Source organism: Antechinus flavipes, chromosome 1 (genome assembly GCF_016432865.1).
Source record: "Antechinus flavipes isolate AdamAnt ecotype Samford, QLD, Australia chromosome 1, AdamAnt_v2, whole genome shotgun sequence".
Taxonomy (NCBI): Eukaryota; Metazoa; Chordata; class Mammalia; order Dasyuromorphia; family Dasyuridae; genus Antechinus; species Antechinus flavipes.
In genome coordinates, this window is record NC_067398.1 from 714,104,202 (window position 1) to 714,123,037 (window position 18,836).

Consider the following 18,836-nt stretch of genomic DNA (forward strand, 5'->3'; position numbering starts at 1 on the left):
GTGAAGGAATGAACAAATGTACGAATGGATGGACAAGCAAACAAATGAACGAATGAATGAATAAGCGAATGAACAAATGAACAAACAAATGATGAACAAGCAAATGAATGAACAAATAAATGGATGAACAAGTGACCAAATAAATGAATGGATGAACAAGCAAATGAACAAACAAATGAATGAATGAATAAGCAAATAAATGAACGAATGATTAGGCCAGTTCCAAGCCTAACCTGGAGACACATTTTATAGCAGGAGTGATTTAGATCACAAATGCTAACTTAATGACCCTCCTTCCCCCAAAACACGACCTTTCTTCCTCTTAGTCTTTATTAGATGCTGTGTCCAAAAAAAACAATACCAGTCTCCAAGCTGGAGGGGACCCCTCTGGGTTAGAAGCCTCTCTCACTGTCCCTGACAAGCTTCTGCTTGAATCCCTCCCTTCTCGTTAGGATAGTTGTCCCTGCTGAAGCAGCAGCTTGGGAGAGTAGGAGAGCTGCCTCCGTGTCCATGATATGTGGTACCCTGGGAGAATCCAATTCTAAGATTTTCAGTGGAGAGAGGGGGCTAATCTGCATGGAGTTTCCTCTCCGGGGAGTTCTCCAAGTCAATGAAATCCAAGTTCCGGCCCCTTCGAGGCACTTCACCTGTCTGCCTCAGTTTCCTCCTCTGTACAATCCCAACACCTACCTCCTAAGGTTGTTGTGAGGCTCAAATAAAACAATATCTGTCAAATGCTTGGTGCAGTGCCTCGTAGGAGGCACAGAAGGGTTAGCTGTTATCATCATCTTCCAAGGATCAGGAAATTTTCTGACATGAGCTCAAGCTTTGCCTTTAGCAAGGTCCCTCCCCTCCTCCCCCGGGGCCAGGCAGAACAAGCCCGAGCCCTCTTGCTGTGAAAATCCTTCCAAGATCTCAGCCTTCTCTAAGCAAAACATTCCCAGTTCCTCCAAATGGCCTCTCCACGGGACAACTGGACTGTAAGCTCCTTGGGGGTGAGGTCTGTTTTGGCTTTCTTTATATCAGTGGCATTTAGTAGGGTGGCAGATAGATAGTTAGTCCAACAAACTTACTTTAATTGACTGACAAAGTAAAAGGCTCTCTCCTTTCTAGTAACAATCGAAAGAATGTATATTGTACAGGACTTTCTTTGGGACTTAGTTGCCAAATGTCTACTATATCAAAACAATGTATTAATAGTTTGTTTCTTAGTAAAATAAAATATATACTTTAAAAAATAATCTGTCTTTACAGAGCTAGATCAAATGTTAACAAAATGTATTTGAAGAAACAAAAAAAAATCTAGACTATCAAGGGAAAAAATTAAAAAAGGAAATGACGTGAATCCCATCCTGTTCTTTTGTCAGCTCTGACTAAGTTTCCCAAGACTGTCCGGTTAGAATAAACTTAGTGGGAAATGGAGCTTCCCAGACTGTCTTATTACCACAGTTAAAGCACCATAAAATGCTCAGACTGCCTTGTTAGCATCTTTAAGATACTACAATGGAACCCAGGCTTTCCCAGATTGCCCTTGTTTGTATCTTCAAAGCAGTCTCGACATCTCAATATACAGCCTTGTTCCTCCTTTATTTCTCCTCCTCCCCTGAGACTTTCCAAGTTATGATGTCAAACCCATGAGGTTATATTTCCCCTATAAAATATCCACTCAGGGTGAAAAGCTTTACTCATTCTTTTTTTTTTTTTAGCACTTAAGCCCATTATACACATCCTCCATTTAATGGCTTCTTCCTGGTTAATTGTGAGCTCCACTAGGGAACTTATCTTTTCCCTTGTTAATTCACATAATAAATAGCAAACCTGACTTGTGATGGATGTTTTGTTATAGTTGCTTCATGTCACCAGCTTTTATATAATCTTTTACAATCAATTGCTCTCCCGAATATATATTTACCACTTCTGGTGCCTATTTTTACCTCTTCAGAAGGAATAAAGGGGAGAGGGGAAGTACTTCCAGAACTCAAAAGATATTATAAAGCAGAATCATCAAACTTATTGTTATTGGTTAAAAAATAAAGATCAATCAATGAAACAGCTAAGATAGAGAATTAGAAATAATTCAGTAACCCCTTATTTGATAAAGTGGGAAAACAAATTGCTTAGGAAAGAATTTCCTATTTAATATGAATATTTGGAAAGTAATTCTGAAACAGAGAAAACAAGACATCAGTCTGGCAGAAATTAAGCTCAGACATAAGATAAATTTTAAAAGAATAATTGACTCAAATAGTAAGATGATGCCATTTAAAAAAAAAAACAGAAGATAAGCAGATCATTGTCCTTCCATAGCTATGGGTAGATTTTTTTTTTGAAACAAACAAAATCTTTTTTATTGTACTTAGTTTTCCTCACCAGCCTCAGCTTATTTTGAGTTTTAACACTCCTTAGAATATTCTTATAGTCATTCTTTGCTACCTGCCCTTACTCCCTACAAAGGAGACATACTCTTAACCAAACAAGGGTAGGAGGTGATTAAAAAGATGAAAAAGAGATAATTCTAATTGAATATAATTATAAATCTTCTAAACAAACAAAATTAGTTCATCTAAGAGAAGAGAGGCAGTCACATGGGGGGGGAAACATATTTGCCTCAAAATTCTCAGAAAAGAATTGAACGTCGAAAATATATAGACAACTAACAAAAAATATGTAAGATCAAGAGCCATTCCCGAAGTGATAAAGAGTCAAAGGATATGAATGGTTCTCAAAAAAAAAAAAAAAAACTGCAAACTATTAACAACTACTTAGGAAAAAATGTTCCATATTTTGTTGTTTCACCTTATAACCAGAAAAATGGCAAAGCTGACAAAAGATGGGTATAGTCAATGTCGGAGATGGTGAGGAAAGACAGGGATAAATAAAGGAGAATGAGGGTGCTTTCATCATAGAGGGAATTTGCAGGGTCCTTACCAATTTGGGGGGATTGAGTAAACACTGATCTTGCTGGCAAGATAATAGTCCCAGGAATGGCTTCGATTTGTTCGGGATAAGGTTGACAATGGGAATAGGGTGGGCTGGATTAGAATTCACATCATTGGCAAGAGGTGCACCACATCAATGTCTGTATGTGGTCAGTGTGACTGCTGCTAGTGGTCTGTCTCCAACCCACTTCTTAGTAAAATAAAATATATACTTTAAAAAAATAATCTGTGTCTTTACAGAGCTAGATCAAATGTTAACAAAATTTCCCATTGTGACTTCTCTAAGAGTCCTGAGAAACCAAATTCCCTAGGCTGTAAAAATTACGTGTAAAACAAAAGTCCTAAGGCCAAGAGTGATGGCCTCTCATAAGTATATGAGTTTGGTAGATCTTGTGACATACGAACATGGCACTGTGTCATGAACCAGAACCAGAGTTCAAATTCTGTCTTTGCTATTTATCATCTAGATCAATTCTTCTTAAATTGTGGGTCGAGACCAGTCATGGAACTGAATGTGTGTAGGTCTTGAAAAATTTGTAAACAGTAAAATGTAATGACCAAAAATCAAATGCATAATTAAACTCAGGTGTTTCTGGAAGTACTTGTCCAGGTTTCATGGCGTGACTTTACTGCAGTCTTGGTTCTAAACACACAACATGCATGCTTTGCATTGCACATGGATGAATGCTACCAGAAACACCTTGGCTCAGATTAGAGATGGGAATCATATAAATTAATCAGGTAAAGAGGGATCAGAAGTAGAAAATGTTTAAGAAGCCCTGATCTAGATGACCTAGCTTGCTCTTTGTAAAACAAGGAGATGGATTAAGTGTTCTCTGAGATCAAGGGTGAGAGCCTGTGAAGCTTTTCCTTCATCTGTAACTCTTGGGCTTAATTCAATTCAACACATGTATCCTTCTGAAAAAAATGAGCATTAAACAGAAAAAAAAGGTCGTATTATAATTTCATATTTAATTCTATATTACATCATTTATGTATATTACATGTATATAGTAAAAATACATGTGTACATGTATGTATATATAAGATATGTGTAATATAAAATTATATATAATATACATGTATTTATATAATTTCATTTTCTGTCATGTATGGTTTATTTATGTGTATATATTTTAAATATACATATAATATCTATTATGTATATATTTATATTATGTATGTGGCTTTTATTTATAATTTTATTTTATTTTATATAATAATGGTTTTGTTATTTTATAATTATACATGTTATATATTTTTTACATTTTATTTATAAAAATAGGACTGTTTTTATCTGAATTTCACTGAATATATGTTAGCACCCTAACCCTAACCCTAACCCTAACCCTAAATGCCTCCCGACTCTAACCCTAACCCTAACCTTAACCCTGACATATAAAATTTTCTCTATATATATTATTGTATTCAATTTTCTGTGTACATGTTGTTTCTTTACATTCAACAGAATGTAAGTTTCTCAGGTAGAGCCTGTTTCCTTTTTGTCTACCCTGTTTACATACAATAGACATTCATTTTGCCAATTCAAAAAAAAAGACCTAATTAATGGAGGAAAGGAAAAAATGTATATAAAGTATATAATTTCCAAAAAACAATGAAAATTTAATGTTATATATTTTGTATTTAACTTTCTGAGTAACAGATAAATGTGTAATCTGATTTAACAGGAGAAGAAAATCAAACTGATTTTATCAAAGACAAAAAAGGAGAAGTCACAATTGAAGAATAATAAAGGAAAGAATTAAAACTATTTTGCTCAACTATATGCTGGCAAAACTGATAACTTGTAGGAAATGGACAAATATATTATAAAACTGGTAACAGAGAAAATGAATGCTTATAAAATCATAAGACATTAAGATTAAAAAAAAAGAAAAGAAAAAATATCCTATTTAACTAACTACATTAGAAAAAGAATTTGAACTTATAAATGAACTCCCAAAGGAAAAAAAAGGAAAAAAAAACTCAAGGACCTAATGGATTTACAAGTGAATTCTATCACATATTCAAAGAACAAGTGATTCCAACATACACAAACTGTTTGCAATGATAAGAAAAGAAGATATCCTTCTACTTTCTTTCTATAATATAAATATAGTCTTGATATCTAAACCAGGAAGAGATAAAGAAGGAAAAAATAATAATGTAGATCAATGTCTCTAATGAACCTTGATGCAAAAATGTTAAAAAAAATTTTAGAAAATAAATTCAACAACATATAAGAAATTTACACTATGACATCTCGGACTTGTACCAAGAATGGTTTAACATAAAGAAGAATATAAACATAATAACAATAATATTAATGATATAAATAATAAAAACCACTTTATTATATCAAATTCTAAAAGGCTTCTGACAAATCCAGCATCTTTTTCTATTTTTAAAAAACACCCTAGAAAGCATAGGAATAAATGAACCTTTCCTTAATATAGTAAATAATATACATCTAAAACCAAGAGCAAAATCAATGTTAAGTCCCTACTTATATGAGGAACTATGTACAAAATGCTGAGGATACAAAAAGAGGTAAAATTCAGAACCTGTCTGTAGGGAGTTTACAGTCTAATGAGAGAGACAACATGTAAATAAATATATACAAGGCAAGATATAAACAGAATAGATAGAAAATAATTAATAGAGGAGATTTACTCAAATTAAGAAGGATTGAGGAAGGCTTCCAGAAAAAGGTGGGATCTTTGTTGGGACTTAAAGGAAACAGGAATGTCAATAAAATAAAATCAACAAAAGTGATATGTAATGGAGGAAAGTTAGAGACCTTTCCAATAAATAAAATGATATTCCTCATCCTCACCACTATTATTTAACATAGCACTAAAAAGACTAGCTGTAGCAATAAACCAAGAATGAAAAATTAAGGGAATTAGCATAGGGAAAGAGTAAATAAAATTATCATTTTTTACAATGACTTACTTAAAAAATCCTAAAAAATTAGCTTTTTAAAATTCAAGCAATTAATAAATTCAGCAAAGTTTTAAGATATAAAAAAACAAGTCGCTATAAATCATTAGTATGCCTATTTGTTGCCAACAAAATTCAAAAGAAGGTAGTTAAAAAGAGAAATTCCATATATAACTAATAACTATAAAAGCTATAAAATATTTAGGAGTATATCTACCAACATGCTTCCAGGAACTATATGAGTCCAACTATAAAACACTCTTTATAGGAATACAAACCAAAATCATTTTAGAAACATTCATCACTCATGGTTAGGTCAAATCAGTACAATAAAAATGATAAGACTACCTAAATTAATTCACTCATTCATACCAAATCACCAAAATAAAAATACTATAACAAAAATAACAAAATAAGAATAACTAGCACTTATATAATACCAACTCTGCCCCAAGTAGTGTGCTTTACAAATAGAATCTTATTTGATACTTATTTGATCCTCATTTGATTCTAGAAGCAAGTAGTACTATTATCCCCATTATACAGGTAAGAAAAATGATTTTTCCAAAGTCACAAAACTAGTAAATATGTATGACTGAATTTGAATTCAGACCTTCCTGACCACTAACTACCTAGCTAATGTAAGCATAATAACAGAATTTATATGAGGTCAAGAATCTCAAGGGTAATAACAAAAAAAAAAAAAAAAAAAAAGGGAAATATGTGGGTCCATCATGCCATACTATAAAGCAGTAATCATTAAAACAGCATGGTATTGGTTAAAAAAAAAAAAAAAAAAAAAGAATAAAATAAAAAATAGATCATTTGGAAATAAGGCATACAACATAAAGAAACAAATAAACAAACACAAGAGCATAGTTTTTGATAAATCTAAAGATTTTGCTTACTAAGGAAAGGACTCAGCTGATTTGCCAGAAAGTGCTGGGAAAACTAGACAGCAATTTGGCAGAAATTAGTTTTAGACCAATACTTAACACCATACAACAAGATAAGCTCCAAATGGAGCTTATATTCAGTTATACATAGTTATACACAGTCGTTTGCATGTTATCTCCCCTGTTAGACTGTGAGCCCCTTTAGAGCAGGGATTCTTTCATGGCACACAGTGACCAAAAAAAAAAAAAAAATTGGTTAAAAGATATAAAAAGGTCATTTTTCAAAGGAAGAAATCCAAATTATCAATAATATGATAAATTATCTAAATCCCTAATAATCAGAAAAATGAACACTGACACCGCTCTGAGATTCCCACTCACATCCATCAGATTGGCAATGATACCTCTAAAAAAGAAAATGACAATTGCTGATGTCACTAAGGGAATAAAAGATACACTAATGCACTGTTGTTGAAGTTATGAATTGGTCCGGACATTCTGAAAAGCAATTTAGAACTATGCCCCCAAATTCCTAATTTCTGTATGGCCTCTGACACAGGTTTATCATTACTAGGTCTATACCATAAGGAGATCGAAGAAATTAGAAAAAACACCTCTTGGTCCTTTTACGGACAAAAGATAGACATCTGATGATGCATAAAAAAGATATAGATAAATGTAAATTTACATATATTTGCATTAAGTTTGTGTACATGTTCTCAGGACATATGATATATATTTGTATGTACATTAATGTGGACAAAAATATTTATAATGGTTCCTTTTAGTGGCGGCAAAGAACTGGAAACAAAAGGGGTGATCTCCCCATTGGAGAACTAAACAAAATGAAGGCCGCGAAATATCGCTATGCCAAGAAAAAAGGATGAAAAGGGCAATTTGAGAGGAAATGAACCAATACAGAAAAAAAGAGAACAAGTTGTCCAATGACAATGTAAAAGAAATCAAGTTTGAAAGACTTGAAAACTCAGATCACTGTCATGAAAAAGCATGAGTGTATGGGACTTCTCCTCCTCCTGGGGAGGGAAGGAGGGAGAGAGAAAGGGAGGAGGAAGAGAGAGAGAGAGAAAGAGAGAGACAGAGAGAGATGGAGGAAGAGAGGGAAGGAGAAGAGGAGGAAAAGAGAGAGACAGAGACAGAGAGATGGAGGACGAGAGGGAAGGAGAGGAGGAGGAAAAGAGAGAGACAGAGAGATGGAGGAAGAGAGAGAAGGCGAGGAGGAAAAGAGAGAGACAGAGACAGAGAGATGGAGGACGAGAGGGAAGGAGAGGAGGAGGAAAAGAGAGAGACAGAGAGATGGAGAAGAGAGGGAAGGAGAAGAGGAGGAAAAGAGAGACACAGAGACAGAGAGATGGAGGAGAGAGGGAAGGAGAGGAGGAAAAGAGAGAGACAGAGACAGAGAGATGGAGGAAGAGAGGGAAGGAGAAGAGGAGGAAAAGAGAGAGACAGAGACAGAGAGATGGAGGAAGAGAGAGAAGGAGAGGAGGAAAAGAGAGAGACAGAGACAGAGAGATGGAGGAAGAGAGGGAAGGAGAGGAGGAAAAGAGAGAGATAGAGACAGAGACATGGAGGAAGAGAGGGAAGGAGAAGAGGAGTTAAAGAGAGAGACAGAGACAGAGAGATGGAGGACGAGAGGGAAGGAGAGGAGGAAAAGAGAGAGGACAGAGACAGAGAGATGGAGGAAGAGAGGGAAGAGAGGGAAGGAGAAGAGAGGAAAAGAGAGAGACAGAGACAGAGAGATGGAGGAAGAGAGGGAAGGAGAGAGGAGGAAAAGAGAGAGACAGAGACAGAGAGATGGATGAAGAGAGGGAAGGAGAAGAGGAGGAAAAGAGAGAGACAGAGACAGAGAGATGGAGGAAGAGAGGGAAGGAGAAGAGAGGAAAAGAGAGAGACAGAGACAGAGAGATGGAGGACGAGAGGGAAGGAGAGGAGGAAAAGAGAGAGACAGAGACAGAGACGTGGAGGAAGAGAGGGAAGGAGAAGAGAAGTTAAAGAGAGAGACAGAGACAGAGAGATGGAGGAAGAGAGGGAAGGAGAGGAGGAAAAGAGAGAGACAGAGACAGAGAGATGGAGGACGAGAGGGAAGGAGAGGAGGAAAAGAGAGAGACAGAGACAGAGAGATGGAGGATGAGAGGGAAGGAGAGGAGGAAAAGAGAGAGACAGAGACAGAGACGTGGAGGACGAGAGGGAAGGAGAGGAGGAAAAGAGAGAGACAGAGACAGAGAGATGGAGGACGAGAGGGAAGGAGAGGAGGAAAAGAGAGAGACAGAGACAGAGACGTGGAGGACGAGAGGGAAGGAGAGGAGGAAGAGAGAGAGAGAAAGAGAGAGACAGAGAGAGATGGAGGAGAGAGGGAAGGAGAGGAGAAAAGAGAGACAGAGACAGAGAGATGGAGGACGAGAGGGAAGGAGAGGAGGAAGAGAGGGAGGAGAGGAGGAAAAGAGAGAGACAGAGACAGAGAGATGGAGGAAGAGAGGGAAGGAGAAGAGGAGGAAAAGAGAGAGACAGAGACAGAGAGATGGAGGAAGAGAGGGAAGGAGAGGAGGAAAAGAGAGAGACAGAGACAGAGAGATGGAGGATGAGAGGGAAGGAGAGGAGGAAAAGAGAGAGACAGAGACAGAGAGAGATGGAGGAGAGAGGGAAGGAGAAGAGGAAAAGAGAGAGACAGAGACAGAGAGATGGAGGACGAGAGGGAAGGAGAGGAGGAAAAGAAGGCAAGAGGGTGAATGGGCGGGGGGGGGGGGGGGGGGGGGGGGGGAGAGGGAGAGAGACGGAGAGAGACCGAGAGAGACCGAGAGAGACAGAGACAGAGACAGAGACAGAGAGAGAGACATTGATTTTCAGGTATGGCAAAGGCCAGGTTTTGTTTTGCGGAACTAAACATGCTTTCGATGAGGATTTTATTTTAGGGTGATTTTGGCTGCTGTTGCTGTTCAGAAGGGCAGACTACATGCAAAAATAAATTTATTTTCAAAAAAACATTTGCACGTGCATGTTTCCCCCACAGTCCGTAAGCTCCTTGAGGAAGGAATTAGGTTATATTTGTCTGTGCCTCCCCAGCCCCTGGCTCAGGGCCTCGCCCCAATAACTGCTCCATTTCATTGAATACCCCAGCCCAGAAAAGGTTTCCTCAGACCCCAAACCAGCGCATGGCAGAGCCAAGCCCACGGGCCGGTCTCTCGGTTCCTTTCCCCCCTCTAGACCCCGGACCTTTCTCTCCAAGGAGGGGCCGGGGATACTCGGGGGAAAGCCGCCCGCCCCAGAGGGAGACCCAAGTTCTCACCCTGCCAGTGTCCGAGCAGCAGGTCTAGGTCCAGGGCCAGGCTCGGGCCAGCCCCCAGCACCCACAGACAGCAGAGCAGCAGCAGCAGGAGAGAAGAGGCCAGAGGCAGCCCTCGGACCATCTGGATCACGGGGACCCTCCGTTCTCGGCCGGGGGCCATGGCGCCCGGGGCCGGACCCCGGCTGGGTGCGGGGAGCGCTGGCGGGGCCCCCTAGTCTGCAAGTTCAGAGCCCAGCAGATCCCGGGGCTGGCTGCTAGGAGCAAAGGAAACAAACTCTCAGTCCCGGAGAGCCCGGGGGCAGCAGCGCCCCCTCCTCCCCAGCCAGGCCGAGGGTGCCCGAGTTTCCTCCTTTCTAAGAGGAGGCGATAAGGAGATGACTTCTAGGAAACGGCCTCTTGGCTCTAGGATGGAGACCTGGAAAAGGCCTCAAAGGTCATCGGGCCCAAGCCCCTGCGTTTTACAGAGAAGGAGTCACATCTTCTCTGCAATCCCCCCTAAAAGGCAGCCCCCGCGCCTCCCAGCAAATGATGTCCCTCAGATTTAGGGTCAGAAGAAAACTGGGTCAATGCCCTCACTCTGCGGGGGGCAAAAGAGGGGGAGATTCCCTTGGTGCCCCAGAAATCAAAGGCCCCGCAATCTCAGGCAGGAAACATAGTGGAGGCCGCTGGGATCCCATCTCCTTGGGAACGGGGGACAAGCCCAGGGGGTGTTCCTGACCCAGGAACCCTGGGGACCAGACCAGAGCTCCCCTTTCTTGGGGATGGGAATGATGGGAAGCTGGCCTAGAAGGGAGGAAAGCACAAAGACCCCCAAAGAGACGGCCCCCCCTCCAAAGCTAGAACTAAATCAAATCCTGGGGATCCAGCAGGGAAGGAAGTCTAGGGACCTGGCACAGGGGAGGGACCCCCAAACAGACTGTCCCCTACCCCGAAGCTAGGGCTAAACCAAATGCTGGGGATCCAGCTGGGAAGGAAGTCTAGGGACCCAATACAAGGGAGGGACCCCTAGACTGCCCCCACCCCAAAGCTAGAGCTAAACCAAATCCTGGGGATCCAGAAAGGGGTAGTCTAGAGGCCCCATACAGGGGAGGGACCCCCAAACAGACTGTCCCCGACCCCAAATCTTGGGGGCCCGGGGGCGGGAGGGAAGTCTGGAGGCCCCATGCGGGGCAGGGTCCCCAAGGACTGCCCTTCGGCCGCCTCCCTCTCGCTCCGGCCCCGGCGCCCGGGCCGCCCCACCCCCACCCCGCACACACCGGCCATCTTGCCATGCCGCCCGGCAGCCCGGCGGGGGGGGGGGGGCGGGAGGCCACGGGCTCGGCTCCGGGCTCGCCGGGGAGCGTCTGCAAAGGGCGGCGGAGGCCGCAGCGGCGGCGGCCCGGTTCCTCAGGGAGTGTCTGCAAAGTGCAGAGTCTGCAGAGAGGAGGCGGGGGAGGGGAGGCGGAAGGGAGGGGGGAGAGAAGAGCAAAGAGGAGAAAGGGGGGGAGGGGGATAATTGGGAGGGATGAAGAGAGAGGGAAAATGCGGGAGGGAGAGGCAGAAGGGAAGGGAGAGGCGGAGGAAGAGAGGGAGGGGGAAAGAAGGGCAGGGCGGAGGGGGACAGGGAGGGGTCCCAGCAGGTGCAGCCCCGCCCCCAGCCCCTGGGCCGGCCCCGCACCTGGCCATGGGGCGCTCCGGGATCCCGCAGCTCGTGACCTTGGGCCGTCCGGCCGGGCTCAGGGTCTCCTTGGTGACCCCGGACCACTGCCTCCCGGGGAGGAATGTTAATCCTAACTAGAGAGAAGCTAGCAAGCCGGCCTCCTCCCCCTCCCCCCGGGAGGCAATTCCCTCCTCTTTCCCCAACCAAACAAACCAAACCAAGGCAAAACCACCTTCATTCGGGGCCCACGGTGGCCTCCAGGCTGCTCTTCCCCAGGCCTGGGCCTCCAGCCCTCCCCGGCTCCATCTCCACCTTTGGCTGCCTCTGCCTCCTGGAAGCCTTCCTGGACCGGCCCCACCCAAAGGGCCAGTTGTAGACGGTCTCAGAGGCCATCTACCATCTAACCTGGCGCTGGCTCTGGAAGACCTCTGGGTGGCCCACAGGGTCAAATCCCACCTCTGAGCCTTACCGCCTGAATGAATGAATGAGGGACTGAATGAATGAATGAGGGAATGAATGAATGAATGAGGGAATGAATGAGGGAATGAATGAATGAATGAATGAATGAATGAAAAACCACTTTGTAAGCTTGTGTACCAGACCCTCGGATTAGTGTGCAAGCCACTTAACCTCAGTGGGCCCGAGTTTCCTCATCTGTGAGATAAGGAGACCGCCCTGGATGGCTTCTGAGTTACGTCCAGTTCCACATCTGTGCTCCTTTGAGCCATTGGGAGCTCGGTGCGCTCAGAGGTCCCAAAAATCGTCTCCCAGAAACCAATTTTTCTTCTATTTCCGGCCTGAGAAGCCCGACAGTCTTAAGCTGTGAACTTTCCCTACCCCATTCCTTATTTTAAAGGGCGCCCATGTTTATTTTCTTCTTCAAAATCACACAATGATTGAGCTGGAAAGAACTTTAGAGATGATTTCTAAGGTTTAAAAAAAGTCAGGACAGACATTATGACAGAAAAAACCAGGAGACCTGAGGTCAAGTCCTTCCTCTGACTAGTTATAATAATCTGATTATAATTTTATATTGATATAATGACAATGGCTAGCAATACCCAGCAAAACATCAAAGGGATACTTTGCAGAATTTGATGAAAATAATCACTCATTTAGAAAAAGAAATCAAATAAAATGGGACAAATAGTGTGGAATAGCCCTTCCAGACCTCAGACAATACTATCGAGCAGCGGTCGTCAAACCATCTGGATTGGTTAAAAAACAGAAAGAGCGAATGAACAGACTAGACCAGAAGAAGAAGAAGCAGGAGAACTCAACAAGACAACGTTGGGAAAATGGAAAAATATAAATCCTGAGAGGAAAACTTTCTACTTCATGAAAAAAAAAAAAAAAAAGCCACTGGGCCAATTGGAAAGCAGAAATTAGGATTAGACCAACACTTTATACCATATTTCACAATGACATCATCATGGGGTGATGTCTTGACTTGTGTATGAATTAGATTCAAGTAAAGCCAAATTTCAAAAAGTTTTCGGCCTCTCTTTTCTATTGAAGTCTAGTAGCAGGACAAAGTCAAGATGACTAATAACAGTCCAAGATGTAATGGATGAGCTTGTGTCTTCCCTGCAAGTGCCATTATGGTCAATTGGATCAAAGCGTTCTCATCTGCCCATTCTGCCAGGCTTGGGGTAGAAAATCCTTTAACTCAGTCTGTGGGAACTGAATGTGAATCACAACACGGCATTTTCCCTTTTGTTGTTGTTTGCTTGAATTTTATTTTCTTTCTCTTTTTTTTTTCCTTTTTGATCTGATTTTTCTTGTGCAACAAGATAACTATAAATATGTATGCCTAAAAATAAAACAAAATATGACTTAAATATTAAAAAAAAAAAAAGAAAATCCTCTAACTCACCAAAGTGTTTGAAGCCTGTCAGTTACTCTCAACTGGATATACCCTTTTACTGAGAGTTTTACCAGAGTGTGACTACTGTTCTTCTTGGAGCCATAGGTGAAAGTTGAATGAAGACAGACACTAAATATAGATAAGCGGCACTGAAAAGGGTTCCATAAGCCCTCACACCAGAAGTGCTGATCCTCTCTCTGAGCACACCATATAAACCTACAGGACATTCTCCACATTATATTCCAAGTGGATAGATGACCTTAATATTAAAGATATTATTTTTAAAATTCAGAAAGAAATGCATCTCCCTCACAGTTATGAGTAGATGAATTCTTAACCAAATAAGAGACAGAGGCAATTCTAAAAGAAAATCGAGGATTTTGATTACGTGCGACTGAAACCCATCTGCCCAAACAGAAATAAAGCCCCTACGATTAGAAGGGAGTGATGGAATGGAAAAAAATCTTTATATCAAATTTCTCTGATAAGTGTTTAGTATCCAAGAAAGGGAAACAATAAATATAGAGGTGTGTGTATATATACGTATATACATCTATATATGTAATAGCCATTCCCCAATAAATAAGTGGTCAAAAGATATGAACAAATTCTTTAAAAAGGAATTACAAAGTATTCACGACAGAGAAGATGCTCCCTATCTGAAATAAGAGAACTACAAATCAAAACAAGCCTGAGGTTTCATTGCATGCTGTAAATTAGCAAAGATGACAAAACATAGCAGGAAAAGATGAACAGAATCAACATTGTAGGGGTTGTAGGAAGGTAGGCACATTGACATATGTAACGACCTTTTTGGAAATCAATTAGGAATTATACAAGTAAAACTACGGATTAAAATGTCCACGTGCTTTGACCTCAAACTTCTATCACTGGGCTTTAGGCCTCAAGGTATGATGCAGTGGTCACTGATAAGAAGAAAGTCCCTATAAAGTCCAAAGTATTTATAGCAGCACTTTTTGCAGTAGCAAAGACCTGGATACAAAGGAGATGCCCATTGACTGTGGAACAGATAAACAAGTCTATAGTGGTCTTGAAGAGCCTGGAATAGTAAAAGTTTAGTGGACAGATGGGGAAACTGAGGCCCAGAGAGAGACAGACCATCCCACGGCCACATAGAAGCTACGCCACACTCTTGCCGGGTACTCTGGGAGTCACTAACCTGGCTGGGCCAGTTTTTCCCATAAAGTCAGGCCCGGTGATCAGTTGATTTCTCTGAGTGTTTTTTCAGAGCTTGCTCCTTGACAGTTAGCTCACTCATTAAGCACTGCACTAAATAGACACTGTGCAAAGGCGAAATGAAAACAGGCCCTGTGGTCCAGGAACTTCTGTTCTGTGGAGAAGACACAACAATTTCACAGTTAAGCAAATAAAAGATTTAAAAAATAAATACAAAGTCGTTTTGTCAGGTAGTCACAAATTTATTAAGCACCTACTATGTTCCAGGCACTAGAGAGAGAAAGAAAATCATGGCCTTTTCTCTTGGGAAATTCATGTTTTAATGGAAGAAGCATCATTTAAATGGAAGATGATCTCAGACACGGGGTTTTCACCTTTCAACCCTCTGGCAGTGTGGAGAAGCCTGGACCCTATCTTTGAATCATGTTTTTCAAAGTATAACATACATAGAATTCTAAAGGAAATCAATTATAGTAAAATAGAGTTATTAAAAGTAAATTAAGAATTTCTTAGAAGAAAAGGGGTGGGGCGTGAGGTGGGGATGGGGAAGAGAAACAGGAAACATTTCCTGCAGAAAGTGGGACTTGAGTTCAGCTTGAAGGAAGCCAGGGGAGCTGAAGCAGAGCACTCCAGATGTGAAGGACAGATTGTCACATAGGGACAAGGTGAAAGTTTTCTTGAAGCCCGTGATACTTAAAGCGGACTTGTGAGGCAGCTGGGGGTTCTAAGAAGTAGCCACGAAGAAGGAGCACATTAGCTCATTTAAGACTGGGAAACAATAAAATGGCCCCTAAAATGAATCTGATTCCCTCCTTTTGTGTTTTCGAAGTTCATTTTAGATGACAAGTTCTGAGTTCAGTCACACTCTGAGCCCCCGGTTCAGAAAATTCCCAATATTCCCACAGAGCCTAGATTCCCATTTTGTTCTTCAGGGATGCTATGGAAATGCCACACTTGCTTCAACCTTTCCAAGCCAGATTCTCCAATTCTCTCCCTCCTTGTTCTGGAGCCATTTCTTCCTTTTGTGAACCACGACGGGATGGCTTTGATTCAGGTGTACAGGCCCTGTTCACACTCTCCGCTTATTTTGTCTTTTCTTTCATTTGGTTTTGCCTGGATTTGTATTTCAGCCACAGTGCCAGGCACACGGTAAGATTTAATTAGTGCTTGTTGACTGGCTATTTGATTCAAAGCAAAACTTGTTCCTATCTGACAAAGTTACTTGTAAGTGGGAAAAAGGCTCATTGGAGTCCTCCCTGATCCATAAGCATCAGCAAAGCCACAGAGAGATGGAAGTCATAGACGAGGAGCGACAAGTGGGCCAGTTTGCCAGGAAAGGAGAGTGTGGAAATATGAGCTAAATCTAGAAAGATAGTCTGGAGCTAGATTGTGAGGGATTTTAAGGATCAGACAGAAGCCTTCTAGTCCAATTACCTTTTTTTGCAGGGAAGAGAACCAAAGTCACTCAACTAGAAAGTTTCAGAACCCAAATTTGGAATTAAATGTCTCAATACAATTCAACAAGTATTTATCAAGCCCTTACCATTTACTAGGTGCTAGGGATACAAAGATAGCAGAACCTGCCCTCAAGAAGCTTACATTCTCCTGGAAGGGCCAGGCCGTTTTCCTGGCCCCAAGACCAACCCTCTTTGTCATCATACTATTTGAGCTCTCTTTGCTCTCAAACTGAAGTGCCCTTTACTTTTGAACTTACTATCTATAAGCACCATCAATAATCAATGAATAAAAAAAGAATTAAAAAATAAATAAATAAATAATCAATGATTATCACTTAATAGGGGCTACTTCTGCCTCTGGTTCTTTAATCCCTCCCTTCTGCTTCCTTGCTTGTCCCTGCTCGTTTTTTCAAGTCCCAACTCATTTTTGAATTTTTTCCTTGATTGCTCCAACTCTAAATGATCCCCTTTCACATCCAAACTCATAGACTTAGAGATCAAAGGGACTTTTATGGATATCTAGTCATAGAGAACAGAAGGTCACACTTGAGACCTTCCAGTAATGCAGTGGGCAGCTAGATGGCTCAATGCATAGAACGCCCACTCTGGGGTCAGGAGGATCTGAGTTCAAATCCACTCTCGGACACTTGATAATAGATCTGTGACTCTGGGCACAGGGTGGAACTTTGGAGAAGTCTACTTGGAACAAGGTGTTAACTCAGTGGAACTGATGAGATCATGGCTCTCTAGTTTGCGGATACTTAGTCCTTAGCATGGGGATGTAATGGTTCTACCGTGGATGTCATTGTAATAGGGCATTTAAACAGGGGGACAAAGTCAGACTCAAAATGAGGCTCTCAGACTGCTGGAAGGGACTGGGTCGGACTATGACAGACGAAGACTGTGTAAGAGGCAATAAAGACTTTGGACTCTGTTCTTGTCCGTTCTCGTGGTGTCCATCCTGCTGAGATCAAGGTCCTTCCGGAGGAGCTCCAGAAAGCCAGGCCGGACATTACATCACCCCAGTTGCCTTGGGGGAAAAAACAAAGCAGACTGGACAGTTTTGGGGTCATTGCACCCCAGATGAAGCAGCTTTGCATAGTCCATAGGGTCTAGCCATGGAGATAGAAAGCCCTGAGTTCTAATCCTTCCTTGTGTACTTAATAACTTTGTGATTATGGGCAGGGCATTTCGCCTCTATATTAGTATGTACCCAGGAAACTGGAGATAATCATCAGAGGCAAGGCACTGGAATGAAGGAGGATTGTGTTAGACTTCTTGGAGATGGGATTTTAGCCGAGCTTTGGAAGAAGTCCGGAAAGCTGGCTGGAAGTGGACATGGGGAAGGAGACAATTTCAGGCAAACACCTGGAGGTGGTTAATGAGAATTCTAGCATAAGAAACAGGCAAGCGGCTGTGCCTCTGGGTAGGAGGTGTAATAAGACTGGAAAGATAGGAAGGTGTCAGGTTATAAAGGGTTATAAACCAAACAGGATTTTATATTTGATCCTGAAGATAATAGGGAGCCACGGAAGTTTATGGAGCAGGGGGCAGTGGTGACATGGTTAGACCTGTGTTTTAGAAAGATCAGATAGATGAATGGGGAAATGGACTAGAATAGGGGGCAACTGGAAACAAGTGGACACCCTCCCTTTCTCTCCCCTCCCCTCCTCCAGCTATGGCAATAGTTCAGGTGTGAGAGGATGGGGATCTTAGACAAGGATGGGGATCAGAGGGGGAAAGGGGATATATCTGAGGGGTTTACAAAGATAGAAAAAGCAAGCTTTGTAATACTGGATATGGGAGGTGAGGATGACACCCTGGAGAGCAACCCGAGAGGGGAGGGTTTTTATTGGGCAGCTAGGTGTCAGAGTAGATAAGAGTTTAAGGAAGACTCCTCTTCCTGAGTTCAATTCTCACATCAGCCAAGTCCTAAACTGTGTGACCTTGGATAAGTCATTTCACTCTGCGTGCCTCAGTTTCCTCCCCTGTAAAATGAGCAAGAGAGGGAAATGGCAAAGCCCTCCAGTATCTCTGCCAAGAGACTCCCAAAAGGGGTCACCAAGAATCTGACGCGGCTAAAAACATCCCACAACAGGATTTTTATGAGCACATTCTCTCTTTGGAAATGACTTTCCAACATGTGTACACTTCTATCACCAGTGGATTCTAAACTCCTTGAGGGCAGATGGGATTCTCACACTTGTGTTTACATGCCTAATTAGTGCTTTGCATACAGCTGATACTTAATGTTTGATGATTAAAAATAAATCTGATACAGTCATTCAATCAAACATCCATTAAGTGCTTACTCTGTGCCAAGGCTACGGTCATGTTTTCTTATCCAGAATGGCCTTTCCTCTGGGTGTTTTTTAATTTTGGGGGGACACCCGTGAATCCCACAGGGACATCAAACTGTTGGTTCTTTTGCTGGTCACACATTTAATGATGCTCCTTTCTACCATGATCTGTAAATAAGCTACAGACGGGTAACGGTCCAGGAGTGCACGGCTGCAAGCAGCATCATGTTCTTTCCATGCAGTGATCTCGGTTTTGTTTTTTATTTTTTCCTCTTCTTGTTAACTCCTTTTTTTTTT

At 41.8% G+C, this 18,836-nt stretch overlaps 1 protein-coding gene across 3 annotated transcripts in view; it reads right to left on the reverse strand.

The window, feature by feature from the left end:
* RHBDD3 (rhomboid domain containing 3) overlaps positions 1 to 11,564 on the reverse strand; it is a 29,579-nt gene extending 18,015 nt beyond the window's left edge. The window contains exons 1-2 of one of the 3 annotated variants that reach the window (XM_051973060.1): positions 11,336 to 11,564; positions 10,080 to 10,333 (exon numbers count right to left, since the gene is read on the reverse strand). In XM_051973060.1, the coding sequence (XP_051829020.1) occupies positions 10,080 to 10,239 (160 nt within the window). In that variant the 5' untranslated portion in view covers positions 10,240 to 10,333; positions 11,336 to 11,564. The remainder of the gene's footprint in view (positions 1 to 10,079; positions 10,334 to 11,335) is intronic. The other 2 variants (XM_051973059.1, XM_051973058.1) reach the window with 2 other exon arrangements.
* Positions 11,565 to 18,836: the final 7,272 nt, after the last annotated feature.